A 12,902-nucleotide genomic window follows, 5' to 3' on the forward strand; every position below is an offset into this window, starting at 1 on the left:
TCGTCTTCAGGCCTCCAGTAGCCTGACTTCAGCCGAGGTGGAAAACATGCGCTCAGCACACACTCGGACATGTGCACACACATTAAGTACACACACACACACACTTAAATACATTTAAGAGGAAGGTACACAAGGACTCCTGCTCCTTCCAGTAAGACAGTCTGTTTTTCGCTTCGGACAACTGTATTTTTCTCTTGCTGTACAAACTCTTCACAACCCAGAAAAATCAGAGAGTGATGGACAGAAAGAGCTTTCCAGGCGCTGAAACAGCAGACAGCATCTGATTTCTAATATGGACATTTCACTGAGACATCATATTTGCATTAGGTGACAAAACAAATAGGATTGCATGATACAGAACTACAAACCATTTTGCTAAAAAGAATAAAGTATCTAAATAATATATATAAATCTATTTTCAATTACAAGACTTGAATTGAGAGAGCAAAACTATTTTCCAGTTTGACATAATTCAGGTGTGTATACCATTTAACTTGTTGTTTTTACAGATACAATATTCTCAGTCAGGTTAGCATTTTAACAGAAACATTATTTTCAGTAAATGCATTTCCAAATCCATTTATACATCTCCAACTGGATACTAACACAAACTGTTGTTTAATGTGTATTTCCAAATTTGTCACATTATCTACCGGTATGTACATTGCACCATGCTAGATCCTATGTAATTAGTGTTAGTGACAGATCTATAGTGTAAAACTGGACAATCTGATGGCCCTCTTTTACTCCCTGATGCAGCCATTTACTACTCAAACATGAACTGACTGGTTTATGATGTTTTACTGCAGTGGTACTTGGTGCAATATAAAGAGTTTTGGGAAATCCACTTAATGTTTTGAAAACGCCAAGACTGGCTCAAGTAATGTGCTAAACCACAAAAAGCTGTAATACTGTCACTTTCTCTCTGTCTCACTCATCTTTCCTCTCAACAGGAAAGGGTTACACTGCTCCCCTGCATTCCAGCTGAAATCGCAGAATCAACAGGCATGAAATTCATTTCTCACATGGTTGCATCTGCGCCTCCTAATCATAACCTGGGCTGACAATTCAATCACCTCCTCCCTCTCTCCCACTCTCTCTCTCTCATTCAGCACATCCTGCTCTCTCTCTCTCTCTCTTTCTTTCTCTTTCTCTCTCTCGTTCAGCTCATCCTGCTCTCTCTCACTTTCTCTCTCTCTCATTCAGCTCATCCTGCTCTCTCTCTTTCTCTCTCTCTCTCTCGTTCAGCTCATCCTGCTCTCTCTCTCTCTTTCTCTCTTGTTCAGCTCATCCTGCTTTCTCCGCTCCACTCCACTCCCCAACCCGGGCCCGGTGACTCCCCCTCTCCGTCTTATTACATAGGCAAGGCCCCTCCTCTCATTAGAGCCAACAAAAAACAATTAACAACGCCAGCCAGAATTACTGTAATGGCTGTAAGGGAGTCGCTGACCTGGTTCTCCACCTCACCCCCAACCTCCAAACCTCCCACACAGGAAGAAGAGGAGGGAGAGAGTGGGAAAGGATATGGTTTCAGGATTTCAGGAGGTTTGAACACCAGTGTATTGGCCAGTAAGCGCCCTGATTAAAAAGAGAGAATCAAAATAAGAAAACAAAACATGTGTGGAAAAAAGACACGGGGTGGCAGGGGGCAGGGAGAAAGGAAATAGCATGGGAGAAAGGAAATAAAGAAAAGAGGTGGAAAACAGAAAAAAACAACTTTCTGCACGCCCAGATGGTCCAAGTACGCTGTGCTGGCAAGACCTGGGGGCCCTGAGATCACTTCAATCCATCATAAGCAGCCTGGCAGGCCGTGCGAGTGATGGATGTATGAAGTCAGGTAAATGGCTGAATTAGAGTAATGGCTGATTACAGCAATTTGCTGTGAGTCATGCCAGGTCATACACGCTAGGCTGGGCTGCAGGAAGGAGGAGCGTAGGGACTCGGTGGAGACGGGCTCCGCATGGCGGGCGGCTGGACTAGGGGCAGAGGGGGCACCCCAGAGGGGGCGATGCTGGAGGACACCCAGGGCAGCATGGCACAGGCCGGGGGTGAGCAGGGCCTGGGCAGTCTGGCACAGTGAGCTCGAGGGCCCCCTCTCTCCCTGGATTAATGCCGATTGTTTGGGAATGAATCTGAACTCAGACCACACAAGCAGTGAGGTGGAGGGGGCAGCTTGCTAGCAGGGGGGAGAGAGAGAGAGAGAGTGCGAGAGAGTGAGAGAGAGAGAAACGACAGTTAGAGAAGCTGAACAATTTTCCCTCCATGCTCTCTGCTCTTTCACACACTCCTGCTTTTTAGAGAGGCCTTTTTCGCTTATTCGCACTCTCTATCTCTCTCACACACCATAACGTATTACTTCATGTCCCAACGTCAGGATTAATTGTATTGTTCTTTCTTCAGGCCCGACTCTTCCTTTGGGTACCACTGACAGGTCTTCAGATTTAGAAAGAAAAACAGATAGTGGGGACTAACGAGGGGAAGCACTGGAGTCAGATAAGTTCTGGACAAACCCCCCACAAAACTAGAGTAGCCTACACAGGACTTAGACCAGTCGAAGCATCAGTGCTATGAAGTGTCTCTTTCTCACATGAGCTAAAACGTCAAAAAATGAATTCCTGGAGGTTATCCAGAGCCTGGAACCCCCTTATCAGAAAGTTTCCGTTCTTATGAGTCTAAACAGTGGAATGGAATTATCCCACACCAAGCCAAATTCACCAGAGAGAAAGTGAACTCTAAGAAATGGTCAGTTCGAACACTCAGAGATGGTCTGCTTTGTGCAATAAGAAGAGGCCGATGTGTTGAGTAATCGTGAATTAATCGCTGGAGCAGGCCAGGGCAGGACCTAGGGGTGTGCGCTGACTAGTCAAAGTGCATTATGGGTAATTTAGGGCATCCACTGACATACTATCATTACCATTCTGAGTGGTTTCTGTATGATTGTGTGTTTTGTCATAATGAATGCAGGGGCTCATCCCTCCCAATCAGATGACACAAAACCATGTCTGCCATTCAGACCAAGGGTGGGGGTTTCCTACCCATGCTATGTTGTAGTGTGGGGAGTGGACGACAGCGGATTACTCGACTCCGTCACAAAGCCTGAGTGACACACTGACTTACATTCACAAAGAAGCACACGGAGAGTGAGTGACAGGAGCCGGCCCCCTCTCTAAGCCAGTCAGCTCGCACAAAACTAAGAAAAGAATGTAGCTACGTCAACAATATTTTTTTAACTTCCCCTCTCCCTCCATTTTAGATCCAGTGCTGGTGCAGTTTGTCCCTTCATAGCAAGGTAATAAATACAAAGACCTCTCTCTTTCTTCCCTGTTTTTCATTTCTTTCACTCCCCCCTCTTTTGCTCTCCCTCTCTCTCTCCCTCTCTCTCTCCCTCTCTCTCTCTCAGCCACCCCCTTGCACACAGTGACTCCTTCGGTCCAGCAGCCTGCCTCTCTGCAGCAGCTGCCAAGAATAAGTCAGGCAGCCGTGGGGCCCCAGGGGGAGGCCCCTCCACGCCGTGCTAGTGCTCCTCCAGCCCCAGCACTTACCCGACTCAGTTCAGCCACTTGGCTCTGTTTATTTAATACTCAGTCAGCTGTGGGGAGTGGGGTTAGCCACAGCTTATAAAACTCAGTCAGCGTGACCGAGATATACACCCCTCCCCCCTCACACAAAACACACTCACTCATACTCACACACACACATACACACACACACACACACAAGAAGAGGAGAGGGAGAAACATACTTCTTCTATCACAAAAAGTCTATCCTTAAAAGCACTATGGGATATGTAAACAAGGTATGCAGCGCAAGCTCAACTGAGTTAGTATGTATGGAATGTGTATGTATGCATTTCTGCAGTTCATTATATACATTTGCACATTTTCTGATGCTTGATTATAGAGGTGAACAATGAAAAACTTTTATGGCAACTTAAAAATGGCAACTGTTACAGTAAAGCAAACCTTTACTCAGGGCCAACTTGTTTGAACATCCTCTCCTTAATATTTGCACAAAACCTGTGGAGAATGACAACAACTCCCAAGCGTACATGCCACCTGTCGAATAAAAAGTAAAAAATCTGTCTTGCACCAATAACAAAACAACACTGGATACCAGCTAGGCCTACCACACGACACCAGCCAGGCCATTCCAGAACCAAGACACCGATGACTGGGTGAGCATGTTGGGAAAGAGGGGGGGGGACTCTAATTTCCACTGGAGCCCGTTTTCACTGCACCCCACTGGCACCCCAGCATGCTCCATCTCTGGCCTGACGGGCAGACTCCATGGCAACCCCCAGGGTCGGAGGTCACATGGAAGGTTGCTTTTATCTGCTAATGAAGTCGGTACCTGGGGGCTCTCTGTCTCTGTCTCTCTGGCTCTGGCTCTGTCCATCCCTGCAGGCTTCACTCATGGGAGGACAGAGGGGCACTCGGGGATGAATGAAGCAGCGCGACACAAATGTCATCTTCACTCATCTCCAGGCATACTCACACGGAGAGCTCACACAGGGGACGGGGGGAGCACTATCCCAAATTGCGTTGCCTGTTCCTCCAAGTGTTCACATGCAAATCAACAATCTCTCTGTGAACGACATAGTGGACTGAAAGGAGCTATTGTTTCTCCTCATTGAACTGAGTTAAGTATCTGGATTGTTTTTACCCGCTGGTTAATGTGTTAATAGTGTTTTTATGGTTTACTTGTGATGGACAAGTTGACAGAGTTGACAGCACCATGTTAATTCATTTGTGTGAGCAAAACTTCTCGACAGCCCCCTGTGCAGTCAGAAATGACAAAAACATCAGCATTTCACTAATCAGACTTTTCTCCCAGAAAACTATTTTGCGACTGCAATCATTTTCCTATCCTATGCAAAATATTGATACATTTTCAACAAAAAGCTTTGGAACTTCGTTCCCTTTATCCACACACTACACATTCATCCTCTCACTCATAGGCCACTCACTCACTCACTCACTCACTCACGCACACACACACACACATGCACACGGCACGCCCCCTGTCATGTTCGCCGTGCTTAGAAAAAAAGTCCATTAGCTCCTGATTTAGTGGCGGTGTCATGCAGTCGCCTTTGTGAGCCGGTGACACGCACTGAATAGGCCTCAGCGTTGGCCACCCCCTCCCCCCTCGGAGTCTCGGCGTCGGGGCAAATGAAGGAGCTGGGAGGCGCCCGGGTGAAGGGGGCAGGAACGGAGACTGAAGGGGGTTTTGCTAGCGCATGTGTCAGTGTGGTGCACTCTTTGTCATGGACCTGCCTGTTTGTTTAGCCTTTCCTGAGGCATGGCCCTTACACACTGGCACTTCCACAGATATCTTTTGAGGGTGTGTGAGTATGTGTGTGAGTATGTGTGTGAGTGTGTGTGTGTGTGTGTGTGTGTGTAAGGGGTGGGAATGGGTAAGAATTGGTGCATGTCATTATGGTTGTAGTTTGAACAAAGCAGAAAAGTTGCTGCTGTGAGGTTAAGAGTCATTAGTTTAGAGTTTGCACAACTGGCGAAAAAAGCTGTGAGCTGAATGTTTATGTTATGTGGGGTTACAGGTTAGGACTTGACTGATGTTGCTGGCTACCTGAAAAACAAAAATATCAAACTATTTACAGTAGGTTACTCAACAAGTGTTTCCTTGGGATCTGCACTGCCGGCAGCTTATCTCCTTAATGGTTTGTATACTCCAATCTACAAGGACATTCTCTCAGGCTAGTTTCCTTATTCATGCGCAGGCTGTGACATAGGAACAGAAATCTTACTACAACCTGTACTGCTCATAAACTGTATTGTACCGTACTGACATCTAAGAAAACAGAATAGCATTTTTTTATTTAGATAATGCGCAAAGTATACCATGACAATTGGAACAACTTAATTTACGCTTAATGTTTTTCTTCGTACTGGCCTTAAAATTCATGAAACATTTCTTTGACCTCTAATGTTGAGCTTTATAGGAAAGCTTCAGTTTTTCTTTAGGGAAAGTTTTTAGAAGGCCTTTTGTATACTTTTGCAAAAGGTTGAGTGGCACATCCACTCAAGACACAGAATGGCATATCCATACTAATATAATTACCTATAAACATTCACAGACATATTTGTAAACTCTTCTTCTTTGTTGATGTATAGACCTATAAAATTAAGCTTACTTAAACAGAGAGAAACTACTGTTCCATTTATGTTTTGTTTAGAAAGGTTATGATCAAATGTCACAAAGTAACCCAGTTTAACACCTATTACTCCAAAATGAAGCAGTTATTGCCACATGTTGGTTCGCTGTGATGGACCGTAAGAGGAAAGGAGGTTATGGCCCTTGGCAAACTACATTTCAAATCAGGTTGCTAATTGCAGACATCTGCACCTTGCATTTTTCACTTCTGGTTGCTAAGGGCAACTCTCCATTCCACATCCAAGAATCTCGCTTAATGAGCACCAAGACATTCATTTGGTCTTTAACCAAGTCCAAAATCACTTCACCTCCATGCTCTATCAAGCAGATTCATGGCAATGCTCACTAGCTGTTACAAATGTGAAAAAGATCAAAACTACAAGCTACAGTGAATATTATTTTCCATGTTCACCTTGTCCTAGAAGTAGCCCTGCCAAACATTAACATAAATCTATGCTCTTACAGTATTCTCAAACTAAATCAATGAAAAAAAAAGAACCCCCAATAGGCCACAGTGAGGTGATGGGGGCCCTTGTGAACTGCTCAAGTCTGCGGCATTCTGTCAGTAGTAGATAACCCAGGGATGACATCAGAGCAGAGCCATGCCAGGCATGAGGATCTGGGGTGCTCCTCTCTTCCTCTGCCTGGTGCAGAAGAGCTCCAGCTGTCTGCTAGGAGTTACTTGATTTTAATGGAGTTCAACCAACAGCCTCAGCATTGCAGTGTGATTTTCCTTTCTGAGACAATGGCTTGGAGGTTAGGGGGCTGCTCCCATTAATGGAGGACTCACAAGCCACAATATAGAAATCGCACCAGTTTTAGTTACGGGAAGTGTAGAAAGAAAATCAACACACTTTTTAGAGCAACACTGACTGACTGACACCAGCAACACTGACTGACTGACACCAGCAACACTGCTTTCCTACATTCAACCCCCCAACCCCCCCGCCCAACCCAACCCACCCCACACACACACACACACCTCCCTGCACACTGAAATGGTATGTTTGTGTCCTTGGTGTTGTGACAGCTTCTGTCCTGGGGCACTTTTGCACACATTCCATTCTGCCCCACTGGCCCATGGGTGATGCCCAACCTTTTCAATTAGTCCCCAATGTGAAGGAGCCCAACAGGTGCAGGGCCACAAAACCGCTTTCAATTAGGCAGGGGCTCACACATGCACAGATGCTCCCACCCACACATACATGTACATACATACACACACACACACACACACACACACACACACACACACACACACACACACACACACACACAGTAATCAAGCTCTTGGACATTTGTCAGTGTAAAGGTTTTGTTGAGGAGTTTGGTATGTGTGTTGCCTGAGGCTAAGGCCCAGCCATCTCCTCAGTCCTTATTCTCCTCCTCTAAGCCTCATTCTTTCACATCAAGCCTTTCAGTAATCAAGCCAGTGCAGCATTCAGAAGAGCTGGATACCAATCTGGCTCTATTGACTGCAGATGCATGAGCATACTTGTGCTTTTACCCACCAGCTGGGATTAAAGTGCACATTAACAAATGAAAAGAGCATACTGGAGAGGCATTGACAAGGAAAGGTCAAGTAGAAATCATACAGAAATAATTGTAATTTGTGCAGAGGAGCTGAAAACTCACCACACCTCACTGATCATGTACTGAAAAAAGAAATCATTTGGCACTAAGCAAGAGTCACATGTGGTATGATCCTTCAGACTCGGCAGATGGGGTTGCAATTACATCTGGATCAAAGAGATTTTCATTTTCAAGAGTAGTCAGGAGGTTTGCTCGGGTTCTTTAGCAATAACAGATAGACTTCCTCCTTCAACCTTTCATGGTCACCCCCTCCCCTCCACTCCTCTAGGTACATCTGAGTAGCATCTTTACTGAAAGAGGGAAAGGGTGCATCTACTGTACAAGTACATCTCATCCACTCACCTACACTTGATGTGAAAGGCTTACTTCACCCTGTCACTGTAATGTGACCTATCATATCTTTTCTATACAAACACAATAGCTCACCACACCTGGTGCTATCCAACTGTAGACTAACTTTTAAGACATATTGAAAAATATTAGGCCAGGAAAAGGATGCGTAAAAAAGGACACCTCATCCCATACATCATCTTCATCCCATACATCATCTTTACAAGAACTCTTAAAGAAGGCATGTGTTTTAAACAGTGAGCAGACGCTTTTGCACTTCACTCTAGGGATGGTGGAAAGCTCTGTGCCATGATCTGTGATATCACAAAGGAAGGAGGGAGAAGACCACAGCACTGTATCAGCGCCCTGGAACTGTTGTGCATGAGGTCATGCCCTGATATAAATAGCTCAATGTTGCCTCCTAGTGGTTGCTATTATCACACTTGTGCAGAAACTATATTGGAGCTACCTGTCCAATGGAAGAGATATATCTAAATAGATATTACAAAATGTATTGAAATGTTCTTTACGGTGGATATCAAAGCTTAATCAGTTCAATGAATGTTACTGTTGTCAGCCTGTTTGGTTTAGCTTTTGCAGGTCGAAACTATTTTGTACCTTGCTACTGTCAAGATATACACCTTTGGCAGTTCTGAAGTTTGGTTTGGCTTATCCTTCCATCTACATTCTCAGTAGTTTTCCAAATCACTCATCCTTTTTTCTCATCTCTTCTGTAAACCACACCCAAGTTATGAAAGCACTCCTTTTCTCAAAGCAGTCAGAGAAACAAGTTGTGATTGTGTAAATATAAAAATAAGTATTTTAATAAAATATTATTTACCTGACACTATACTCATTGACAAAAATGTACATTCCTTATTGACAAAAACATATAATCCTTCATGAAAAACTATTGCACAGTTGGCCATAGCATACATATCCATATAACAGAGACTCCTCAAGTATCCAATTTGCACTGTTCACACAAAAAGTGCCAGGTTCAAAGTTCATTTCCTTTTTCTTCTCAGGCCACGAAATCCAGTAGATTTCACTCTGAAGAGGGTTTTGATTGATTTCTCAAAGGCTGACTGATGAGTGGTATCTTGCACAGACCTATTGGCAGGCAGAGAACTAGATCTGGTGATCTGCTTCTTGTCTAAACTCACTGCTTTCTCAAGACCCTTTAAATGCACCACAAATGTAGATGTCTGTTGCTCCAAAGACGTTGAGTTCTGAAGAACATCATTAACCTGTTGGAGGGGGAAATGAGATTCATGTATAGAAATGTCAAACATTATCAGAAAATGTGATTGAACAAAGGTGGATACCAATTTACACTAAGATAAATGCACTTCAAACAAAGTACATCTGCTACAGTTAAAAGCACTGGTGGTGTATATGCCACTACCTTGTCATTGTTGGATTGGAGTAGATCTGAGGTCCAGCTTGGGCAGAGCAGCTCGGTGTTCACAGTCTTACTCAGCTCAAGCCAGCTGTGGTCTAATTTCTGTGGTGATGTCACAAACACACACAGACACTTAAAACCAAAGTGTCTACTGCACACAAACGGCGTGAGTGTGTGTTTTGTTTATGTTTCAATTTATAGTTCACCTTAAGGATCTTTGAGTTGGCAGCCTGGGATGTCTGACATTGTTGAACACTGCTCTTGGAGTTGTCCAGTTCTGAAAACAAACGCTGTCCCCCACAAGCACACGACCGATGAGTAATATCAGCAAGAGAGTCAAAAGTACACAGGACAGAGAACATGAGCAGAGCGCACCTTATACACAGGTGTAGGCCTGCTCGTGACAAACTATACACGTGTTACTGTGTAACAAATGAGCACTCAGTTCCACCTCATATGTGTTTGTTGCTGTGAGGGCCGTTACCTGGGTGTCCGTGAGCGCCTGGCTGGACTCCGGGAGGCTGTCGGTGTGCGTGGGGCTGATGGTGACGCTGACGTGCAGCTCCTCCAGCTGGGTCCAGTACTTCTGCAGCTGGCCATGTGTGTCCTGAACACAGGCCTCAAACTCAGTCTGTAGCTGCTGTAGACAGTGGAGGGCCTCAAGTCTACACCCCCCCCCCACACACACACACAGACATACACACAAACAGACACACACACGCACACAGGCACACACACACAATATCCAACCAGATATACAGGAAATAACCACATAGCCATAGTGAATATTGTGTCAAATAAAGTGGCAAATGTCACATGTTTTTCAAAAAAAAAAAATGTCATCAGTGGTCACTATACTGTATGACTATATGTATGTTGGATGAGGGAATGTAATTCAAATTACATCCTGGAGACAGAATTTTCATTTGAGTGTGACAAAGCATTCAGTCTTAGAAAAACGGTGTCCCACATTGTTAAATCCTGCCTAAACTGGAGATCTGTTTTAGTGGCTTTGAGTTTTCATACTGCAATAAATCAGACCTATCTCCCTAACCACTCATTTTCATACTGAACGTTACTGGAAAAAGCATAACTGATGCTTTGTCTTTGGATCATCTTAACATTTATTCACTGTTTGCTTTCACGGTCACCACAGAAACATACAAAACAATGTAATGCACATCATATTGAAGAGTTTAATAAATCTGCGAGTTCACAATGTTTTTGTCATTTTTAATGTTTAATGATTCTAGATGACCGCTTTAAGGAAGGCCTGACCATGCAATGTGAATTTATAGGCATTTTCTTTCCTTCCTTGGAGAGGAGGCTGATATTTTATGACCAAAAAAAACTTTCCCAAAGGTGCTATCAAAATTGCTGCCAAGTGAACAGCCTCGCTTATAACGATTATGGAAGAGAAACATAATGAAACAGAAATAATATCTTCCCAGCGTTGTTTCTCCACAGTATCATCAATTAGAAAGAAATATCTGAAAACGACTGGACATGGATATAAATTAAGATGCATGTGTTCAGTATAAATTAGTAGAAAGTCTCTATGTGAATAAACACTGAATAATCCTATCCAAATTACACTCATAACTCAAGGACGGGTGATTTTTAAAGGGAAACCCAGATGATCAGAAATTATTTTACCTTTCCTTTAGATACGTGTTTATATCCTTAATCCTTTCTTTTATGACATCATCCTTGTTTTCTTCCTGCCCTTGTCTCTCTGGCAACGGTGGGTCCCAAAGGGCATCTGCCCTCTGGAGTGCTTTTGATAATGCCTGTCCAAAACAGAAATCACCTGTGAGAACATGTCTTTAATACAGAGGAGGTATGTATCACTGCCCACAAAAGACACAGCTAATGATAACATGGCAGGGCATTACTGCATTCCAGTAATACCACATTACCAAGATTGCACAAGCAGTGTTTAAAAGGAAGTGATAAGCTGTGAACGGTGTCACTTTCAGTCCCCTGCGGGTGTAACCGACCTCCAGCTTGGAGACGAGGGGAAGCACACTGAAGGGGGACAAGGTGAGCTCAGGCTCCTGGAGCAGTGACAGCACCAGACAGTCCATAAGGGCCTGGACTGCAGGGCCTGGGAGTCCCACAGCGCCCCCTCCAGGCATGCTGAAGGGTGACAGTTTGAGTTAATCATTTTGTTCATGTCAGATTGCTACAGATAGAAGTATGGCTAGAATGTACAGCAATATAAGATAATGCATTCTTGGTGATCAGATTCACTTTAACATGTAACATTAAACAGTATCATCAGGCTCACCATGTCTGTGTGTTCATGGCATTCTGTCTTGCCATCACCATATTACTGTGTGTTGAGGACAAGACTTCTTCCTGCAGACCACAGGAATATTCAGAAGCAGTACTACCCACTAAGCAAATATTTGAAATATGAAACATGTATTTACAACCTCCCAAATTGTAATGAATAGAAAACAGAATGTATGCTGATCAGTGACAGATGCCGACCTGGTGCTCTTGGAGTTGGGCAGTGGGGTTGTTGTACCTGAGGGCCAGGACTCCAAGGCCCACCAATAGGCACAGTCCTGCAACCAACAGCAGTCTGACCCTGACCTCAGCCAGGTCCACTGAGGGGTACAGGGGGGCCTCCTCCTGCACCACCAGCCACAGCGTTGCCACGGGGATAAGGCAGCACCACTCCAGCCTGAGCGCCCTGCATCCAGTCCCAGAGAACCCACACGGACACCAGGTTGGGGAAATAAGTAGAGGCATTTGGAAAAAATTTTTTTTCGGAATTACTAGCAATGTCATTTTAGAATTGTGCATTTCATAATCACCCAGAATCTGAGCCCAAAAGACACTCAATTCTGTCAAATAAAAACGTCTCTCCTTTCTAGTTTATTGATAATAACTATAAAAACAACTCTACAGATCACCTGCTGTATAATTGTGCGAGTTGGATTGCATGAGAGCTGGATGCTTCACTTATTAGTTGTTTCAGAAGTGAAAGTGTGTCATACTTACTTTGTCTGTCCTGCCATAAGCGTGCCCGCTCTCTTGTCCACTCCAGTGTCCATCCGACAGTAAGCACGCTGCTCCACCACTTTCCCTCCACTCGGTGTTTGCCAACATATTCCAGCGCCTGTGCTAAGCTGAGGCATTAGCTTGGTGCGACTTACTCCTATGAAGTCCTACACTACTGATCTTCCATTGATTTAGCTGAGGGGCTGAGCTGGCCCAGCTGGCATAACCAGTTCTGTCGGCTGATTAATTTGTGTGACCAAACGCTGCCATTTATTTCTTTGTTTTCTTCATTCCAGCACATAGGAGCGTCCGGAATGCGCATACATGCCCAACCGGTCACTCATACTACACAAGGTTATTTTCAGAGGTGGCACCGATATCACCAACA

At 44.4% G+C, this 12,902-nt stretch overlaps 1 protein-coding gene across 2 annotated transcripts; it reads right to left on the reverse strand.

The window, feature by feature from the left end:
* Window positions 1-8,894: 8,894 nt before the first annotated feature.
* Window positions 8,895-12,717, reverse strand: si:ch211-151h10.2 (uncharacterized protein LOC567699 homolog). 2 transcript variants are annotated; one of them, XM_042064141.1, is made up of 9 exons: window positions 12,515-12,717; window positions 11,999-12,236; window positions 11,793-11,863; window positions 11,503-11,641; window positions 11,159-11,292; window positions 9,987-10,167; window positions 9,709-9,792; window positions 9,506-9,604; window positions 8,895-9,347 (listed from the first exon to the last, which is right to left on the reverse strand). In XM_042064141.1, the coding sequence occupies exons 1-9, from the start codon at window positions 12,649-12,651 to the stop codon at window positions 9,105-9,107; spliced, it is 1,326 nt and encodes a 441-aa protein (XP_041920075.1). In that variant the 5' UTR covers window positions 12,652-12,717; the 3' UTR covers window positions 8,895-9,104. The 2 variants fall into 2 exon arrangements, with proteins under 2 accessions (XP_041920075.1, XP_041920076.1); XM_042064142.1 differs by having other exon boundaries at window positions 11,999-12,203; window positions 12,515-12,715.
* Between the last annotated feature and the right edge of the window lie 185 nt (window positions 12,718-12,902).

Source organism: Alosa sapidissima, chromosome 15 (genome assembly GCF_018492685.1).
Source record: "Alosa sapidissima isolate fAloSap1 chromosome 15, fAloSap1.pri, whole genome shotgun sequence".
NCBI classification, from domain to species: Eukaryota; Metazoa; Chordata; class Actinopteri; order Clupeiformes; family Clupeidae; genus Alosa; species Alosa sapidissima.